The sequence below is a fragment of the Aphelocoma coerulescens genome, chromosome 26 (assembly GCF_041296385.1).
Source record: "Aphelocoma coerulescens isolate FSJ_1873_10779 chromosome 26, UR_Acoe_1.0, whole genome shotgun sequence".
In the NCBI taxonomy this organism is placed as follows: domain Eukaryota; kingdom Metazoa; phylum Chordata; class Aves; order Passeriformes; family Corvidae; genus Aphelocoma; species Aphelocoma coerulescens.
The window spans coordinates 2,198,855-2,219,050 of record NC_091039.1 but is presented as its reverse complement, the minus strand read 5'-3'; the positions used below and the strand labels follow the sequence as shown (position 1 = coordinate 2,219,050).

The 20,196-nt window shown below is 62.4% G+C and overlaps 1 protein-coding gene across 1 annotated transcript in view; it reads left to right on the top strand.

Moving 5' to 3' along the window:
• Window positions 1-20,196, top strand: part of NAV1 (neuron navigator 1) — a 61,024-nt gene that overhangs the window by 37,135 nt on the left and 3,693 nt on the right. The window contains exons 6-31 of the mRNA XM_068995877.1: window positions 8,170-8,308; window positions 8,519-8,816; window positions 9,185-9,881; window positions 9,984-10,442; window positions 10,646-10,687; window positions 10,852-11,000; window positions 11,601-11,771; window positions 12,292-12,344; window positions 12,512-12,535; window positions 12,625-12,702; window positions 12,895-12,978; window positions 13,115-13,226; window positions 13,827-13,948; window positions 14,375-14,383; window positions 15,728-15,924; window positions 16,011-16,173; window positions 16,298-16,472; window positions 16,687-16,784; window positions 16,910-17,005; window positions 17,157-17,316; window positions 17,415-17,650; window positions 17,750-17,904; window positions 18,087-18,158; window positions 18,431-18,627; window positions 19,130-19,248; window positions 19,484-19,681. Of these exons, the coding sequence (XP_068851978.1) occupies window positions 8,170-8,308; window positions 8,519-8,816; window positions 9,185-9,881; window positions 9,984-10,442; window positions 10,646-10,687; window positions 10,852-11,000; window positions 11,601-11,771; window positions 12,292-12,344; window positions 12,512-12,535; window positions 12,625-12,702; window positions 12,895-12,978; window positions 13,115-13,226; window positions 13,827-13,948; window positions 14,375-14,383; window positions 15,728-15,924; window positions 16,011-16,173; window positions 16,298-16,472; window positions 16,687-16,784; window positions 16,910-17,005; window positions 17,157-17,316; window positions 17,415-17,650; window positions 17,750-17,904; window positions 18,087-18,158; window positions 18,431-18,627; window positions 19,130-19,248; window positions 19,484-19,681 (4,303 nt within the window). The remainder of the gene's footprint in view (window positions 1-8,169; window positions 8,309-8,518; window positions 8,817-9,184; window positions 9,882-9,983; window positions 10,443-10,645; window positions 10,688-10,851; window positions 11,001-11,600; window positions 11,772-12,291; window positions 12,345-12,511; window positions 12,536-12,624; window positions 12,703-12,894; window positions 12,979-13,114; window positions 13,227-13,826; window positions 13,949-14,374; window positions 14,384-15,727; window positions 15,925-16,010; window positions 16,174-16,297; window positions 16,473-16,686; window positions 16,785-16,909; window positions 17,006-17,156; window positions 17,317-17,414; window positions 17,651-17,749; window positions 17,905-18,086; window positions 18,159-18,430; window positions 18,628-19,129; window positions 19,249-19,483; window positions 19,682-20,196) is intronic.

The following is a 20,196-nucleotide window of genomic DNA, read 5'->3' as shown; positions in this document are numbered from 1 at the left end:
GGCTCTGACCTAGAAAGCCACCACCGCCCCAGGCCCCATCTCCCGGTGCCGCTAATGCACCGGGCAGGAGCCGCGTGCTGCAGATGGGGCCAGCAGCCCCCAGCCCGGGCCGCGGGGCAGCGTCCCCTGCACCGCGCCGGCGCACGCCCCAGCTTGTAGGGCAGTAGGTCAGAGACGGCTCAGAGGACGCAGTGACACGTCCCCGTCGGAGACGTGTGGGGCTGTGGGATGCAGCCCAGCATCCCTGTGGTTCTGCAGGGAAGCAGACTGGAAGGAGCGAGGGCTGAGGTAGGTGAGGCACGGCTGGGGCAAGGGGACTGCCTGCAAGTGGATTCAGCTGGGTGGAGGTTGGGGTGAGCCCAGCCACGGAGGCTGTGGGGGACCTGAGGCCGGGCTCAGAGAGGGTGTGGGATGGTCAGGTCTGAGCAGGGATTGGCTGGGGACACCCAAGCCCCCAGCAGCATTTCTGTGTTAGCCAAATGTACTGGCATCCTGGCTCCTCGCCCAGCCGTGCCTGCATCCATTGGCATGACACTCGCAACTCCCCTCTACCTGCTGCTGGTTTCAGGGACTGGAGAGCTCTGGCTTTGGCCCCCTGTTCAGTAGCACATCCCTTTTGTTCCCAATGTCACCGTATTCTCCTTGTGCACTGCAGCAGGGCAGGGACCTGGCACAGGGAGCACCCACCAGGATATGTCTGGGGTGACTAAAGGGATGGAAGGGATGCTGCTGCTCTCCTGCCCTGTCCTGCCTGTCCTTGGGGCCTGGGCAGGGCATGGGCAGAGATAGCACCCAGTCCTGGGCTGTTTCTCTGACACTGAAATGTATTCGCTCCCTTCCTTAGTCAACTCTGGTTCCCACCCACTACCATTCAGTGGCCACTTGATGTTCCCTGCCCTGAGGCCAGTTCCAGGAGGGGTGCAGTGCCACCAGTGATGCTTTCCCACCCATACAGGCTGGGGTTGTTTCCTGAACACTGGAGATCGCCCCACCAAAGTCACTCCACTGGGAGGTTCCCCAGGGACATCTCTGTCTGCATAGCCACAGCGTGGGTGCCTTTGCATGCAGACCTGCACGTGAACCAGGCAGTGGTGAGGAGCATGGAGCGGGATGTGCAAGCCAGGTTTGGCCTGGTTTTATTCTGGCCATGTCCTGCATGTCTGAGCAGTGCCACCACAGTGTGGCTGCATGTTGGTGTGTCTCCCCCTGTGCTGTGTGTGCCCAGAACTTGACCTGATAATGGTGTATCCTGGGTAGTGGCTCAGCACCATCCCTGGGTGTTCTCTAGGGCCATTTGGGTCACAGTGGGAGTGAGTGGGATGCTGCAAGGCTTTGCTGCAGTCGGGAGCTCATGGGGTGCAGAGGGAGCCAGTGGGGCTGGCTGCTGAGTCAGCACCTTCTGCTGCGGTCGCTGCAGCAGCAGTGATGGTCTGTGTGTGCTGCAGGGCTGTGCTGTGGGGGCATAGCTCTGGAGCCAGTCCTTGGGGCTCTGCATGTCCCTTGGGGCTTCCAGAGCCCTGGGGGAATCTTTGTTCAACCCTGGGACTGCTGTGATTTCAGGATGTCCTTTCAGGTCTCATTTCTTGGAGGTGGAAAGGGAGGCAGCATTGCATCCCATCACAGCAGTGGCAGCATCTCTACCCTTGTGAGCCAGGTACTGCCCTGACTCTGCTCATGGGCATGAAATGGAGCTGAGACAACAGCTTTTGGAATTGGGAGTGCAGTGCACGTGTGTCTAGCCCATGGCACACCCCAGGCCCCGTCCCAGGTCACTGTGACGGTGCTGCTGGCAGCCAAGTGCTGCAGAGCCTGTGGTCCCCTCCAGCAGGGCTGGGGGCTGCCAGCAGCATCCTCCCAGGAGGGGTGCTCTGGAGCTGACACCCGCTGCGCTCCGGCTGGCCTGGCTCCGGCTTCCTCGCAGCTCCTCGGGCTCGGCACAGCCCGTAGGCGGGAGCAGATGTTTGGCTCAGCTCCCCAAGAGCAGCAGGGGAGCGGCCGCCCTCCTCCTGCTCCAAGCAGGATTGGTGCTGGAGCCTGCTCCCTTCCCTCGAACGCCCCTCGCTCCACTTTGGCTGGTCCAGGATGACCCCTTGCTGTGTCCCAGCGAGCCCATGAAGTCATTCCTCATTGGGGGCATCCCATGGGGCATGGCCCTGGCCCTGCACGTGGCCTGGCGTGTGGCTGGCCAGGGAGCAATGTTGTATAAATATTTGCTGGGCTGTGCCGTGTGCCGGGCTTGGCGAGTTCCTCCCTCCAGCTGGGTACAGGGGATGCTCCCAGAAAGGGGCCCCAGGACCCCACTGGGCACTGCCACCATTGAAGCGCCTTCCTGTGCGCTGCCTTCTAGCAATTCCGTCTGATCCCTGGCCCCTGGCGGTGTGAAAGCGGCTGCATGAAGCATGTTTTGGGAAGGGAATCCTGGGGTTGTTAGGTTTGGGGGTTCAGGCCACCTGGGGGTCAGTGCGTGCCCGGGATGCGGGCAGCTGCTGGCCCCTGCGGCTTGTTGATGAGGCTGGATGTGGACACGGGGTGGAGCCAAGCGCAGGGTTGGACCTCACACACTCGTGTGCCCTGGGGAAAGCTGCTGGGGAGAATCTGACTCCCAAGCCCACCTGCCTCTCTGCTTGCCACCTGGGGACCTCAAGACCTGGCTTTGCCTTGTGCCAGCCTGCCGCCTGTGGAGGGGCCTGGCCGCTGCAGACTGATGTGTCCGAGGTCACCGGCTTGTCCAGACAACAGGAAAAATAGGAATTTCGCAAGCGGGCTGAGTCACGCCGTTCCCCACCCCGGCACTGCCCTGGGACTCTCTGAGCATCGCACGTGGCCGCTGCAGCCCCGTGTGTGCCGCGGTGGCCCGGGTGAGCTCCATATGTCACTGAAACTGCCAGCGGAGATCCCCGCACCGGGACACACTTCCTCCGGGGTTTCCACCATTCCGGGGGCGTGTCAGAAGGGTGACCAGAGCTGAGCTCTCAGCCAGGAGTGTGGTTGGGGTCCATGGCCGATGTCACTGCAGTGGGCAGTGAGTGCTGGCTGACCCCCGACAGCCTCGGCCTCGCTGCCGCAGGGAAATCAGACCCCACTCTTACTGCGGTTGATGGCACAGGGCTGGGGTGGAGGCACAGCCTGGCCATGGGTCCTGCCTTGCAGGGACCATGCACGCTCAGGGGTCCTGTGGCAGAGTCCCCTGCACCCCTCAGGGACCTGGGGGCCAGAGAACCAGAGGCAGTGCTGCCTGGAGAATGGGGTCCTGAATCAACTGCAGGATGTGATGTTGATCCTCTTCTGCTGGGTGAGCTCAGGCAAGTCAGATCCCCCTTCCCTACCTCAGTTTCCCCATCTGCCAGATCTCTACAGACCCCTGTTCCTTTGAATGCAGCTTCAGAGAAAAGTGCCAGATCCCAGTACCCAAAATCCAAGCAGGAGACACCTCGGTTCTAGGTAGCCTGACTCTCTGTAGGGGCTGGAGTTCTCTGAGGGGGTACCTGGGGGTCTGGGAGGGGTCCTGGAGGGTACAGAGGGGTTTACAAGGCTGTGGGGATCAGGGAAGTCAGGGAGTGTTGTTACGCTCTGATTCCTGGTGTGGATGTGAGGGGGGGATGCAGAGCCCCCACATCCATGGGGAGCTCCCAACCCCCTCAAATGGGATTTATGAAGCTAATTGTTTTTTCTGCCCCATTAAGTGGAGGAGAGGGGGAGGGTGTGAAGAGCCCTGGCTATGCTTGTGCTTTCCTCACTGCTCATATCTCAAGTCACAGCATGAGGCTGGGGCTGGGAGCACCAGTACCACAGAGCCCCCTCAATGCCAGTGACCTGCTGATGTGGGGTGTGGGACCCCCTCAGTGCAGGCCCTGCATTTCCTTCCCTGCCACAGGAGGAAGGGGACAGGGCAGACCAGGACTTGGTTCCATCCAGGGTGGGCTTCAGGCTGGGAGGGGGGATCTGGCTGGACCAGCCTGGCAGGGACACGAGTGTCGGGAGCCCTGGCTTGTGCCACTGGGTCTGGCTGCTACGTGGGCAGGTGTCTGTGCTGATGTGAGACAGGTGAAGCAAGGAGAGTTCAAAACCATCCAGCTCCCAACAGCAACCTCTGTTTAAAAATGTGCTGGGGCTACTGATCTGTACGGGGCTCGGTGCCTGTGCTGGTGCCCCTGGGTCTGCTGTGACCAGCAGCGATTCTGTGCCATCATCTCCCACCAGGCCTGTGGCTCTAGCAGGGTCGAAGCTGCCTTCCTGAGGGGCTGCAATGCTGGGCTGTGCCGGGCTGGCTCCCCTGCCACCCTGGATGCCCAGATTTGGGCCCAGCGGAAGCTGCTCTGAGCATTGCCTGAGCCGGCTGTGGTGGGGCTGAGGCAGCCGGCCAGGAGGAGAGAAGGGACAGCATCCGGCATCGTGCCAGGCCGGAGGGACCGGAGGGATGCAGTGCTGGACGGGCTGTGCCGCCGCACCCATCAGCGCACGTGGCTGTGGGGCCGTCACCCCACTGCAGCGCTGGCTGCACCGCCAGCCTCTGGTGATGAGCTCCTGCCAGGGCTTGGTGGGTGTGGGCATGAGCTGATCAGTGGGGACAGGGATGGTCAGGTATTCCTGTCCTGCCATGCCATGCTGTGCCGTACCATGCCATGCTGGGGCAAGCCCTGTGTGGTGAGTGATGGGGCAGTGGGGAAGGAGCCAAGAGGCGTTGCCGTTGCTTCAAGGAAGGAATTACTTACTTCCCAGCCTGCAGGGACGGGGTATGTCTTGCCAAGGCTGCAGTTAACTCTCTCTGCCCTCTGCAGCCGGGCTGGTGAAGTTGCTCGTGGTGCTACCATCCCGGTGAGAACCCTGCCCTGCAGCATGGCTCTTGCTGTGATGCAAGAGAGAGAGAAAAAAAAGGACAAAAATAGGGGTTTTGATCGATGAAAGAGAGGGGCAGGCGTGGGTGTCCTTTCTGGGGATGAGCGCCGGGGTTGCTGGGAGCAGCTGTCCCGGCGCCCCACAGTGGGACTCACATCGGGAGGTTGTTCCTTTAGGGAGACAGAACAGGACGGTTTGGGGGGCACTGGGCCCAGCCCCAGTGCTGAGGAATGGCCTCTGGTATCACAATGTGGGCTGGACTGGGGGTAACTGGTGCTGTGGCTGGGGATGTGAATCGTGGTTTGGGGTCTCTGCGGGTATCTGGGGGGACGCTGGAGGACACCAGGGACAGGGGTGGGGGCCGTGGGCTGGGGTCAGAATGTGGGGACAAGGCCGCGGGGCTTGGGGCCGGGGCGGGCGGGGCTTGGAGCCGGGACCCCGGGCCCGTCCCGGCGGGGACGGGGAGGGGCCGAAGGACGGCAGAGGGGGTCCGGTGCCGCTGTCGCTTTAAGGCGCCGGCAGCGGGGCGGTCCCGCCGCCCCCCGCCCCTCTCGCCCGCCCGGCGGGGCCGCGCCGCGCCGCGGGCAGCACGATGCTGCGGGCGGGGAGGCCGCGCCGCGCCCCGCGCCTCGCCAGCAGGTACGGCACGGGCAGGGAACGGGCACCGCACCGGCACCGGGCGGGGGCGCGGCCGGAGCTCGGCCCCGGCAGACAAAGCCCCGTGCCCCGGGGCCGCTCCGCGGGCGGTGCTTTGTCTCGGCCGCGCTGCTGGGGTGGGGGGGGTGGGGGTGGAAAGGGGGGTCGGGGCAGCGCGGCCGCGCCCGGCACCGCGGCATCGGGGCGGCTCCCGCGGGCCTTCCCATCCTCCGCCCCGGCACCCCCATCCTCCGCCCCGGCCCCCGCCCCCCACCTGCAGTACGGCCGGGCCACCCTCCGCGGGGCTCCCGAGGCTCCGGTGCCCCCGGACGTCGGCGCTGACCCCGGGGCTGCCGAGCGGGGAGCTCCGAGCCGGGGCGCGGCCGGGGCGCAGCGGAGGGGAGCATCCCCGCGCACCGCGCGGTGGTCCGGGTCCATCCCCCGCTGCCTCCCGGTGCAGCCGCCTTCCCGGGCCGGGGTTGGGGCCAGGGTGCTCATGTCCGGGGCCGTGCCGGGCCATCCCGCACCCTGTGGGTCCCATCCGCCCGCCGGCGCCGCGGAGCGCGGCAGAACGGACACGCTGCCCTTGAGCATCCCCGTCCCCGGGAGCTGCCGCGGGGCTGCCTACGGGTGGGTTCGGTGCGGGACCGTCTGCAGGAGCTGGGAATGGCCCTGGGTAAGATGGAGGGGATGGAGCACAAAGCAGGGGGTGAGTTTTGTCCCGGAGTGACACTGTGACATGGCTGCCCCCCATGTGTGGGTTCAGGGGGCACTCGAGGTGCCAGGGCTCAGCCATGCTCCAGGAGTTTGTGCTTGCTGAGGGGCTAGTGGTGCTGTGGCTGAGGCTTTCCTTGCTGTGCTGCCTATGGCATATACGTGCCAGTTTGGGGGATCCCTCAGTGCACCAGCCGTGTGCCCCATAAGAGAGTCGGAGACAGCCTCGCAGTGTGCAGCTGGCTTCCCAGCCTCACCCCATGGTTTTAGTGATTTTGCAATGTGACCTTCCATGTTGTCTTTCCTTAGCACGGGGTTGCCGAGGAGGATTTGGAGTCACCTCCTGCTTTGGCTTAGCCTCTAACTCTGTGCCCCTTTCTCTGTGGCTCTCTAGATGCCTGGGGCAGCGGGGGTGTCGTATGCATGGCTGGGAGAGCATTTGGGGTTTCCCTGCCCAGCCCCAAAAGCCAAACTCAGACACCCAGCAGCACATGTGGCCCCAGCTGTGTGCCTATAGGACACAGCCCTACAAAGCCTGGCCTCACTCCTGGCACTGCCTGCTGCCAGGTGATGCCAGGCTGGGAGAGGAGCTTTGCTGCAGGCTCTGGTGTGGGGATTTCTGTTCCAGTTGGGACTCAGCCTAGGCATAGGGCTGGGTGCATGATCCTATTGAAATCCTTTCCTGGGCAGCAGCACCTGCTGGCTCTGTCTCAGAAGCTGCTGTGGGGACACAGGGGGCTGTGTCCATCCTGGCTCTGGACAGTGTCTGATGAACTCTTCCCCGATGGAAAGAGCAGGACACACAGTGCAGGTCTTACGGTGCTGGAGCTGCCTTTGTTGCTCCCTCTTGAGCCTTGGGCATTGGACAGGGATGGTGGTGGCTGTTGCTTTTGCTCTGCCACTGCTGCTGGGGCTCTGGTGTTTGCTGGACTTCTCTTGCACCTCTGTGGCTCCGATGTAGAGAAACAGGCATCTCTTGCAGGGGTGGCTGCAGCTCCCAGCTCTGCTCCCCACTCCTACACCACAGCTTGTCACAGAATCATGGCACGGTTTGGGTTGGGAGGGACCTTAATATTCATCCTGTGCCACTCCCTGCCAAGGGCAGGGACGCCTTTCACTAGACCAGGTTGCTCCAAGCCCCATCCAACCTGACCCTCAACGTTTCAGTGATGGGGCAGCCACAGCTTCTCTGGGCAGCCTGTTCCAGTGTTGTCTCCCCCAGGCTCTCACAGGCCCTTGGAGGCTGCGGGGCCTCACTGACCTACTCAGCTGCTGACCTGAAAGGGGCTGTGCTCATCCTGCTGGAGGGTGCTCCCTGCCCGTCTGTGCCAGATCGCCGTGGGCACAGCCCCACGCTGTGGAGCCAGCCGGGCCCGTGGGGCACCCAAGCAGCTGCTGCCCCAGTATGGTGCTGACTGACGGCCCTGCAGATGGGCTTCTGCACACTCATCTGAGCCCCGGCATGGAGCAGCCACCCTGGCACAGCAGCAGATCCCAGCCCTGCTGCCTGTGGCTGCTGGGGGCTGGAGAGGGGCAGCAGGGTGCAGTGGGTGCGGACCACCCAAGGAAGGGTGGATGCTGCAGGGCAGCTGGTTTGTTTATTCCAGCAGTCCTGCCCTTTCTGATAATCCCGACCCTCCTGCAGGGTCAGAGCAGGTTGCCGGGGACTTGTTGCCAGCTGTGGTGCTGCCAGCCCTGTGGCGTGGGTGCTGGCTTCCCGTGCTGCGCACGTGCCTTCATCCCCACCAAAGCTCCACAGAGCCTTCATGGGGAGATGCAGGGTCATTGAGGCTTGTGCGCCAGAGGGACATGAGCCCATGCCAGGCTGGGCTGGAGCCAGCCATGGGCCCTGCATGCCACGTCCCTGCCATGGGCACTACCAGGAGCAGCTTTTTGCCCTGGCAGCCTCTGGAGCAGGGAGATCCTGCGAGTGGTGGGACCCATTGGGCTGGGCAGGGGTCTGACGCTGTCTCTGCCTCACAGCTGGGATGAGAGCAGCTCCATCAGCAGTGGCCTCAGCGATGCCTCCGACAACCTCAGCTCGGAGGAGTTCAATGCCAGCTCCTCGCTCAACTCCCTGCCCTCCACCCCCACCGCCTCGCGCAGGAACTCGGCTATAGCGGTAGGTGCCAATGGCACCCGGACCCTTCCCGGCACCGATCCCGGCTTGGTGCCACCACCTCAGTGGGAAAGAGGGGAGGGAGGGTGCCAGTGTGAGGAAACAAGGATGGCACAGGGTGTCTGCTTCATCCCTCTCCCAGCTGGCTGATGCTCTCTGGGGATGGGTTTGGGGTGGGTGCCAGGAGTGCCCCTCACTCCACTCTGCCCCCAGCTGCGCACGGACTCGGAGAAGCGCTCACTGGCGGAGAGCGGACTGAGCTGGTACGGTGAGGGTGACGAGAAGGCGCCCAAGAAGCTGGACTACGACAGCAGCAGCCTCAAGATGGAGCATGGCTCCTCCAAGTGGCGGCGGGAGCCCTCGGAGGGTGGCGAGGAGGGGCCCAAGGGTGGTGAGCTGAAGAAGCCTGTCAGCCTGGGCACCCCAGGCTCCCTCAAGAAGGGCAAGACTCCTCCGGTGGCTGTGACCTCCCCCATCACCCACACGGCCCAGAGCACCCTCAAAGTAGCAGGTAAAAACCAGTTTGGATAGGGTCCAGCTCCTTTGGTGGGGAGAAGGTTGGGTGGTGTCTTTGTGTGCCTTCCCCCAAGCATGTTGGCCATGGGATGGCCTGTGGCTGTGCTCAGACCTGGGAGCTGGGTGTGGGCTGGAAGGGGAGGCAGGGCTGTGTTGCGGAGCGCAGGCAGGTTGGGGTCTGTGCCTGCCCCATGGTCTCATGTCCACACACCAGGCTGGGGGGTCGTTGAGTGCACCAAGGGTCTGGCATGTCCCTTCTCCATCACATCCCTGCATCTCTGGTGCCCATGTCCTGTCTGGGCTCGTTCGCTTCCAAATGTCCCCAAAGCCTCCTGGGACACTAACCTGTCCTTTCTTTGCCAGCAGGCAAGCCAGAGACCAAAGTCACTGACAAGAGTAAGCTGTCAGTGAAGAACACGGGCCTGCAGCGCTCCTCCTCCGATGCCGGCCGTGACCGTGCCGCTGACGCCAAGAAGCCGCCATCAGGGCTTGCACGCCCCTCGTCCTCCAGCTCCTTTGGCTACAAGAAACCAGCTCCTGCCACCGGCACGGCCACTGTCATGCAGGCTGGCGGCTCGGCCACGCTCGGCAAGATCCAGAAGAGCTCTGGCATCCCTGTTAAGCCAGTCAGTGGGAGGAAAACAAGCCTCGATGTCTCCAATGCACCTGAGCCTGGTTTCCTGGCCCCAGGGGCTCGCTCCAACATCCAGTACCGCAGCCTGCCCCGGCCGGCCAAGTCCAGCTCCATGAGTGTGACCGGGGGCCGCAGCACAGCCCGGCCAGTCAGCAGCAGCATTGACCCCAGCCTGCTGAGCACCAAGCCAGGCGGCATCTCGGTGTCGCGGCTCAAGGAGCCATCCAAGGTTGGCACTGGCCGTGGCACACCAGCCCCTGTGAATCAGACAGACCGTGAGAAGGAGAAGGCCAAGGCCAAAGCAGTGGCACTTGACTCCGAGTGTGGCACGCTGAAGAGTGCCAGCTCACCTGAGAGCACTCCAAAAGCCCAGGCCAACCTCCCGCCAGCAGCCAAGGTGGCCGAGCTGCCCCCTACACCTCTCAGGTATGGTCCTTCCACCTGCGAGGGCAGCAGGTGCCTGGCACGGCTGTGCCCAGCACCAGTACCTGAGTCTCACCTGTTTCCTTACCCATTTTCCCCCTCCAGAGCGGCTGCCAAGACCTATGTGAAGCCTCCCTCACTGGCCAACTTGGACAAGGTCAACTCCAACAGCCTGGACTTGCCCTCCTCCAGTGAGCTGCACACCCCACACACTGCCAAGCTCCAGGACCTGCACCCGGCCGGCGGGCACCTTGCACCTTGCTTCAGCCCCAGCCCTGCCCCCATCCTCAACATCAACTCGGCGAGCTTCTCCCAGGGCCTGGAGCTCATGGGTGGCTTCAGTGTCCCCAAGGAGGGCAGGATGTACCCCAAGCTCTCCAGCCTTCACCGCAGCATGGAGTCCCTGCAGATGCCCATGAGCCTGCCCAGTGCCTTTTCAGGGGGCAGCACCACCACCCCCGCCCCTGCTGCTGCACCCCCTGCCAGCACAGAGGAGGAAGAGGAGGAAGAAGAGGCAGGAGAGCTGGGCTGGAGTGGGAGCCCCCGGCTCACACATCTGGACAGGTATGGCCAGAAGGAGGGCGGGGGGCTGCTGCAGCACCTTCATGGGCTCACATCGCTCCCTGCTGTCCTGCCATGTCCTTTGCCTGCTTCAGAGTCTCTTCCTGCTACATTTCTAGGGAAAAGCTCCCTGTTCTGCAGCTCAGTCCCCATCGTTCCTTCCCTAGTCTGTGCAGGGATGTCACTGATCTTTCCTTCCCTTCCAGTGCCAACCGTGACAGGAACACGCTGCCCAAGAAAGGGTTGAGGTAAAAGAGCCCAAATCACTTTTGGGTGGTGCTGGGGTGGGAAGAGGGGGCACGTGGGGCATTCCAGGGCAGTGCCCCCGAACCAGGGAAGCTGGGCCGCAGTGCGGTGGGCAGGAACTGGACGGTGCTGGTCAATCTTACCGTGCCTGTCTGCGGCTCCCCAGGTACCAGCTCCACTCGCAGGAGGAGGCCAAGGAGCGGCGCCACTCACACGCAGTCAGTGGGCTCCCCGAGTCGGACGAGCAGCAGGAGCTGCCCTCACCCCCCGCCCTCCCCATGGCGCTGGTCGGGAAGGGTCCGCTCACCAGCATTGGTCAGTGCCCTCCGCTGCCGGCCCCTTCCCTCCTGCTCCCTGTGCTCCCCGCGAGATGTGCTGGTGCTCCCCTGGGTGCTGCTTGTCTCCTTGACACCACCAGCACCTGGTGCTTCTGGTGCTGGATTGGGACCAGGGATGTCCATCACCTCTGCTTCAGGGCATCTCATCCACCTTTGGGTCTCAGGCCACAACTGCTTCTCTGGGGGTGACTGGCAGGGCAAGGAGTAAGCCCTGCCCTGATCTGACCAGGACCTGCATGTTCCTGGAGGGTTTGGGGGGTCCAGGCAGACGTGTTGGGGCAGCACGCTCCACTCCTGCACCTGAAGGTGATGGGTTGTGGCATAGTGGTGCCCACTTGGCCCTGGGGCAATGGATTTGTTTCTCAGCCCTGTGATCACCTTGGTGCTGGTGTCCAGGTCTTCCCAGCATCAACCTGCCTTTTAGCTTTCCCCAGCCCCTCCCTGCTTTGGGACCACAATCCCTGCTTCCTCACTGCATCACAGCTCTCGTGGATCGCTCCCAGTCCTGCTTCCCCATCCTGATGCCAGGTCCCCAGCGTCACTCTGACCCTGCTTCCTCCCCGCTTTCTCCTTGCAGTGAGCCCCACTGCCACCACAACCCCGCGGATCACCCGCTCCAACAGCATCCCCACCCACGACTCCACCTTCGAGCTGTACAGCACCTCCCAGATGGGCAGCACCCTCTCCCTGGCCGACAAGCCCAAGGGCATGATCCGCTCGGGCTCTTTCCGGGACCCTGTGGATGATGGTGAGAGTGTGCTGCGCTCCTGCCCAGGCAGAGGAGGCTGCAGGGGGTTGGTGGGGCTCCCTGCACCCTTGTCCCTACTGGTGTTGCCATGGCATTGTTGGATGGGTCTATGTGTCCCGTTCTTGGTGTCACAGCAGGGACAACAGCCCCAAGGGGCCTGGTGGACTCTGCACTGGCATCAGCCCTGGGTCTGCCCTGACCCCCATGGGTACCCAGTGTCCTTGGGTTGCCGCCAGGGTGCTGCGACACTGCGGAAGAGGGGACCCAGGCAGACAGGGAGGGCAGCAGAGCCCCCAGGTTCCCCAGAGAGGAGGGTGCAGGTGGAGAGTATTCCCTGCCATGTGGCCCAGGGAGGCCACCAGGCATGCACTGAGGAACAGGCAGTGCTGAGCAGCTGCCATCCCACTCTATGCCTCCTCCAGGCTGCCTCAGAGCCCTACACCACTGAGAGCCCTGAGCTGTAGCCCCTGGGTGCTGCTCTCCAGGGCACCCTGACACCCCGGGTTTTCCTGTGTTGCAGTTCACGGATCGGTGTTGTCCCTGGCCTCCAGCGCATCCTCCACCTACTCCTCCGTAAGAGCCACCTCTGTGCTGCGCTGCTTTGTGCATGGCTGGGGGTCTGGGTGGGACTGGGGGGGGCTCTGTGCATGCCTCTGCCTGGCGCTGAGCCTGTCTGTGCCTCGCTGCCCCCCTGACTGCCTGCCTCTGTCTGTCTGTCTCTCTCTGCTCTCATGCTGCAGGCTGAGGAGAAGATGCAGTCTGAGGTGAGCCCACACCCTCTGCTCATGCCTGCCCCTGCCCCCAGTGAGGGCGAGTGCCTGGCCCCTCTCATCCCTCTGCGCTCTCCCCGTAGCAAATCCGCAAGCTGCGCCGTGAGCTGGAGTCCTCGCAGGAGAAGGTGGCCACGCTGACATCCCAGCTGTCGGCTAACGTGAGTCCCCACGGGAGCCCCTGTGGGACACCCCGCTCCATCCATGCAGGGCATGGGGCTGGTGCTGGATGTGCCCGTAGGAGCCCTGATTTCCCCTTCAGCCTTCCGCATCGCACACCTGGCAGTGGGTGCTCACTACCCATGGGTGTTCGCCCAAATGTGAGGGCTCACCTGTTTCTCCCATTCTCCCAGGCCAACCTGGTGGCAGCCTTTGAGCAGAGCCTGGTGAGCATGACATCCCGCCTGCGGCACCTGGCTGAGACCGCCGAGGAGAAGGTGGGTGTATCGCAGTGCTCAGTGGGGCTCGTGGGGCTGCGGGGTGCTGGACTTGGGCGATTGCCCCAAGGGTGCTCTTGGGGTGGGCTCTGCACCATCGGGATACACTCCATGGCTCCCAACTCTGCTCCTCCAGGACACGGAGCTGCTGGACCTCCGAGAGACCATTGACTTCCTGAAGAAGAAGAACTCAGAGGCCCAGGCTGTGATCCAGGGTGCTCTGAATGGCACTGATGTCACCCCCAAAGGTAAGGCATGATACTGCAGCCTTTCCTGAGCTGGGATGCTCCTGGGATGCTGGGACTGGCACAGGGCCCCAGGGCACACCCTCTCATGGAGGAAGTTCATCTGGAGGAAGGGTGCCCTGGGCAGCAATTTTTCCCCACCTGGGATCCTTGAGCATCTGAAACCAGGGATGGACAGACGGAGCTGTCACCATGGGAGGTCGCAGTGCTGGCATGTAGGGGAATGGGTTGTTTGTCAGCCTTGGGAGACCCCTTTGCCAGGCCCTTTGCCAACAGCCAGTTTTGCCTGCTGATCTTGACTTTGTTCCCATAAGTGCTGTTTCTAGCCCCAAAACCCCAGTGTGAATGCAAGAGGCTGTCAGGGAGATGGCCTGGGACAGCAGCAGGGTGATATGTGCCCTGGGCATCTCTCTGGCAGCACCCATGTGGTGTCTGAGCCCCATGTCATTGTTACAGGGTGGTTCCAAGAGCTCAGAAGGTGTTGGGTGGGAGGAGGGGTTGGGTGTAGGGAGGGGGGGACCATAGGGTGCTCTGGCATTGGGGGAGTTGCAGGTGGCTGATCCCTCCTTTCCCAATCTCTTCTGCTTCTCTGGCGGACCCCAGAGCTGCGCATCAAGCGGCAGAACTCCTCTGACAGCATCTCCAGCCTCAACAGCATCACCAGCCACTCCAGCATCGGCAGCAGCAAGGACGCTGATGCCAAAAAGAAGAAGAAGAAGAGCTGGGTGGGTTGGATGGGGCACTGACAGGAGAAGTGGGGCTTGGGGAGCCACTGGCAGGGTCTGCTCAGGGTCAGCCCCACAAACCAGCTGCTCTCGGTCTGCCTTGGCCTTGTAGTGTTTGTGCCCCCTGTCCCCTGGGGACAGCAGTGGTGAGGAGCGTGTAGCTGCCATGGATTTGTGTCTTGAATTGTTGGCTGGGACTTCTCCAGCCCCTTCAGGAGTTTCCCAGTCCTGGCCCTGCATGCCTGCTTCCTTGTGTATTCCCCCATGTCTCCCTCCTGCGCACGCAGGCTCTGACCGTGTGGAGGGCCGACACCTCGGCCGGGCAGCCCCTTCCCTGCACCAGGCAGCTCTGAGCTGGATGTGTGATTAAGTCTTGCTTTGTTTTGTTTCTCTCCCCCTATGCTGACCTCAACCCTTTTTTTCCAGGTGTACGAGGTAAGTCCCACGCTGTCCCCTCCACCACATGCTGTGCCCAGCCAGGGCCCTTGCTCCATTTCATGGGACGGTGCTCATACAATCCCCATCCCATCCATCCCACTGGCACTAACCCCAGCACAGGCCATCCTGGGTCCCCAGCCAGGCTGTGCTCACCTTGGCTGCTTCCTTTGATGTTAAGGACAAATATGCACCCACAAGGAGGGGGTTGAACTGCCCGGAGGCAGCAGGAAAGGCTCGGATGGGACCTGTCCTGTGGATGGGAACAGTCCCCTGCTTGCCTAGGGAAGGCAGGCACTCTCCTGACTTCCTGTAACTGGATCTTTTGGGATGGGGACCTTGGTGCAGCCCTGCCAGTGGCACTGAGGGCAGTGGGGTGTGGCACTGCCCATCTCTGCCTCTCCAGTGCTGCCTCGTGGTCTCAAGAGGCTGTCCCTGCCAGCACCCACATAGGTCTCAGTGCTCCCCTGCTTCCACCATCAGCAGAGCTGGATACCCACTTTGTTTACACTGAAATGCAATGCTTTTGCTTTCGGGGACACCCTAGAGCAGTCTGCTGGTGTCTGTGGGGATTGGGACAGATCCTGCGTATTCTCCATCCCTTCTTCCTCCCACCTTCCCTTGGAGCAGGCCCTGGCACTCCAGAGCACATGTTGTGAGCCCAGGGTGCCCGTCCTGCTGCTCTCCCACCAGCTGGTGGGACCTGGCTCCAGTTTGATCTGTGTGCAGTGTCCATCCCCACCCCGGCCCCAGCCCACTGCTCACCCACCCACTGCTCTGTGTGTGCTGTGTGCATGCTGCATGCTCGGACGAGACACCGGCATGCTCTGTGGAGGGCTGGCTGCCCCTCTACGCTTCCAGCAGAATCCAGGGGTCAGAGGGAGGTGTGGGGCTGGCTCTGCAGTGGCTGGAGCAAGGGACATCCCTTTAAATGCCTCTTGCTGCAATGGCTGTGGTGGGGTCAGTGTGGGGATGGATTAGCACATCCCGATGGACCGGGGTGCTGGTGCCATGCCTGAACAGCCTGGTGTCGGTGCTGGTGGGGAGCAGGGCTGGGAGACATCCTGACCGGGACATGGGTCCCGCTCTTTGGGGCTCTGGTGCCATCCGGGTGAGTGTTGCCCAAAGGGCTGTGCACCCCATCTGTTTGCTGTGCCAGCAGAGCAGGGTCAGGCTGGAGCCTTCCCCAGCATGGTGGTGGTGCTGCCTCTGTGATGGGTGTGGTTGTACTGGTCCCAGCTCAGACTGTGGGTCCTGGGCAGACAGGGCAGGACCAGACCAGGTCTCTGCTTGCAAGGCTGCACTTCAGACTGTCTCTAACAAGAACATTTCCCTCTCCTGTAGCTACGCAGCTCCTTCAATAAGGCCTTCAGCATCAAGAAGGGCCCCAAATCAGCCTCGTCCTACTCGGACATTGAGGAGATCGCCACGCCAGACTCGTCGGCCCCCTCCTCCCCCAAGCTACAGCATGGCTCCACAGAGACTGCCTCACCCTCCATCAAATCCTCCACATCCTCCTCTGTGGGCATCGACACGGCTGAGTACGTGGGGCTGGGGAGGGCCGGTGGCAGGGGCTACAGGCTTCTGCCAGAGACATGTGTGAGACCTGGCCTCTCTCTTGGCCCAGGCTCTTCCAGGCCCACAGCGAGGGTGAGCCTGAGAAGAAGGAGGTGTCAGAGCTGCGGTCAGAGCTGTGGGAGAAGGAGATGAAGCTGACAGACATCCGCCTGGAGGCTCTCAACTCAGCCCACCAGCTGGAGCAGCTGCGGGAGACCATGCACAACATGCAGGTGAGGACCCCTGCCAGCAGCCTGGCTGCTCTCAGTACTGGGGTGCCCACAGTCACTGTGCTGCACCCCAGGGTGCTGCTGGCGTACAGCTCCTTAGCCTGTGCCCTACCTCGTTCTGCCCCAGCTGGAGGTGGATCTCCTGAAGGCTGAGAACGACCGTCTCAAGGTGGCCCCAGGGCCCTCAGCAGTGCCAGGTTCCGTTCCCAGCCATGTCACGAGCACATCGGCCTCCTCTTCACCACGGCGCTCCTTGGGTCTCACCCTTGGCCACGCCTTCAGCCCCAGCCTGGGGGATACAGGTAGGGGTGACAGAGCTGCTGGCAGATGGGGAAGGGCTGGGAGAGAGGGAGGATTGTGGGGGGGGAAAGTGCTGCTGCTCACCTGGAGCGAGCAGGGGATCTGCCGTGCTGCCGGTGCTGCTGTCAGCCACAGCAGGATTTGCCTCCGGCTGGACACAGGAGGCCTGGTGGCTCGGCTCCCCTTGCCAGCACAGCCTCACTGCTCCATCCCCAGACGTGTCCCCCATGGATGCTGTCAGCGCTGGCACCCAGAAGGATGAGCTGACACTGCGGATTGTGGTGCGCATGCCGCCCCAGCACATCATCAAGGGGGTAAGTGTGGGCTGTCTGGGGACCCTGACCTGTCACCATGTCACAGCCCTGGCCAAGGGGCAGAGGATGCCTCCTGGGGCTGGATGTGGTGCTCCAACACTGCACACCTCTGCCTTGGCTCCTAGGACCTCAAGCAGCAGGAGTTTTTCTTGGGCTGGACCAAGGTGAGCGGGAAGGTGGACTGGAAGATGCTGGATGAGGCTGTCTGCCAGGTGTTCAAGGTAGGAGCATGAAGAACACTCTTTAGAGAGCCATCCTTCGACACTACTCCACCAGGCCTGCTATTCCCTGGCCCAGGTCCTTCCCAGCTTTCTGGGAGCTGCTTTCTGCCAGCCCTCAGGAGCACTGACAGCCCTGTCCTTCTCCTTGTAGGATTACATCACCAAGATGGATCCTGCGTCCACGCTGGGGCTCAGCACCGAGTCCGTCTATGGCTACAGCATCAGCCACATCAAGCGGGTGTTGGACACGGAGCCGCCGGAGCTGCCACTGTGCCGCCGGGGCCTGACCAGCGTTGTCGTGACGCTCAAAGGTCAGTGTGGCATAGGGGCTCCATGGCTGTGCCATGTCCCTGCTGTCTCGGGGTATTGCAGGGTGTGAGTGGGACCCTCAGCCCTTCTCTGCCCGCAGGCTTGAAAGAGAAGTGCGTGGACAGCCTGGTGTTCGAAACACTCATCCCCAAGCCCATGATGCAGCACTACATCAGCCTCCTGCTGAAGCACCGCCGCCTCATCCTCTCGGGGCCCAGTGGCACCGGCAAGACCTACCTGACCAACCGCCTTGCCGAGTACCTGGTGGAGCGCTCGGGTCGGGACGTCACCGAGGGCATCGTCAGCACCTTCAACATGCACCAGCAGTCCTGTAAGGTGAGGTGACGCAGCAGTATCCCTGTGGGCACTGGTGCCGTGGTCCCCATGGCTGTCATGCCATGGCCCCACACATGACACCTGGCCTGTTTGTTCCAGGATCTACAGCTGTACCTGTCCAACCTGGCCAACCAGATCGACCGGGAGACGGGCACGGCGGACGTGCCGCTGGTGATCCTCCTGGACGACCTCAGCGAGGCGGGCTCCATCAGCGAACTCGTCAATGGCGCACTCACCTGCAAGTACCACAAATGGTGAGAGTCCCTCTGCACCCCTCCAGCACAGCCCCATGGCACACACTTGCTCCCCGCTGCTCCCAGCGAGGTCACTGGGCTGTGGGGATGAGGCTGCACATCTGCTATGCCCAGATCAGCTCTGCCTTGGGCTGACTCAGAGGCTTTTTCTCATTAATCTTGTCTCTCTGTCACTCACTCAGCCCATATATAATTGGGACTACCAACCAGCCTGTGAAGATGACCCCAAACCATGGCCTCCATCTCAGCTTCAGGTAGAAATTGTACATCCCTGGGGATCATCCTTGTGGCTTTGTGGGGGACAGAAGCCATCACTTGCACCTGGGTGTTTCTGTGGTCGCATCCTATGAGTGGGGACCCTGACTAGGACTGAGCCCCAGGCCTGTCCCTGCCATCCTAGAAGGACCTGATATTCCCCAGCCTCAGGCAAATGCAGGGTGGGGATGCAAGGAGGACCCCGAGAGTGTTGGGGAGCAGGGCAGCTTGTGTGGATACCCAGCCCTGACCACCGGAGTCCTTCCCCCAGGATGCTGACCTTCTCCAACAACGTGGAGCCAGCCAATGGCTTCCTGGTGCGCTACCTGCGGCGGAAGCTGCTGGAGTCGGACACGGACATCAACGCCAACAAGGAGGAGCTGCTGCGGGTGCTGGACTGGGTGCCCAAGCTCTGGTACCATTTGCACACCTTTCTGGAAAAACACAGCACATCCGACTTCCTCATCGGTACGGCCTTGCCTCACCTTCTTCCTCTGCCCTGGGCTGCCCTGGGGGGAGCTCTGGGGACTGGGACCAAACCCTCCCTGAGGAGCTCGGGGGGCTGACGTGTTCCCTGTGTCTCGCAGTCCCACAAACCACAGCTGGTGGGTGATGCCCACAAGCAGTGCTCTTCCCTGGGTGGTCTTTGTTCCTTTGGGAGCTGTCACTAGGGTGTCAGCTAAGGCTGCCAGTCCTCCCAGCACCCTTCCCTGGGCATGGAGGAGCTGTGTTTTCCCAGGTGGATCCCCCATGCCGCACCAGGCTTCTGGTGGATAGATTGAACTTGGCAGCCCCCTTCCTTGCCTGGGAGATGCTGTCTGCCCGTTGTGCAGGCAGATGGTGCCTAGACACTGTTCCCAACGGCATCCTGCCAGCCAGGTGTGCCTGCCTCAGTGCTGTGAGCCACAGGCCCAGTGACTGCAGGAGGGGGACCCAGCTGCCACTTCCACTGTCTGCCTTCCCCCCACAGGTCCCTGCTTCTTTCTGTCCTGCCCCATTGGAATTGAGGATTTCCGGACCTGGTTCATCGACCTGTGGAACAACTCCATCATCCCTTACCTACAGGAGGGGGCGAAAGATGGGCTCAAGGTAGTGCGTGCTGCTGGCACCTGGGAACACAAACCAGTGCGGGGACACACTGATACAGCTGTCATGGGTCAGGGGGAGAGGGGAGCCACTGGAATTGTGGCTGCAGGTGACATCTCTGTCGATCCCTGCCCTATGGCTGTTGTGGGACACAGCACTGTCCTGGGGGGCTCGGGGTGCCACATCACTGGCTCTGGCATGTACTGAGGAGGTGGCTGCCACTTGTTCCCTGCCACAGGTCCATGGGCAGAAGGCAGCCTGGGAGGACCCTGTGGAGTGGGTGCGGGACACCCTGCCCTGGCCGTCAGCACAGCAGGACCAGTCCAAGCTGTACCACCTGCCCCCGCCCACCATTGGGCCCCACAGTGCCGTGTCCCCCCCTGAGGAGCGCAGCGTGAAGGACACAACACCCAGCTCCCTGGACTCGGACCCACTGGTATGCTGGGCAGCCAGAGGGGCTGGGAAGAGCTGAGGCAGAGCAGGGCTGAGCTTTGCTTTTCCAGTTAATTCTCGGTGTAAAAAGCCTGATTTGAAGATGCAGAAACACTTTGTACTCCTGGGAGGAGAGGCGGGTGCAGGGTGGTGGCACTGCAAGTGGGCTGCACACCAGGACACACAGTGACGTGCCAGTGGAAGGGCAGGACATGGCACTCCACGAGGCATTGCATCCACATGCAGAGCCACAGGCAGGCACACGTGTGCTCATACGTGTCCTGGTGTGTCACCTGGAGAGGCTGCTGGCTGACCGGCTGCCCCAGGTGATGCCAGCTGATGCTGCTTTGGCACACCGAGTCTTGAGCATTCCAGCTGTGCCCGAGGCCAGGTCCTGGCACAAGGGAGGGATTTTGCAGCATCTCTGGGATTTGCTCTACCCACTAAGGAGCTTCCCAGCAAGGCTGGTTTGGGAGGGCAAGGAGGGCCAAGTGGCCTCCCCAGTCACCTGCTGGCCTC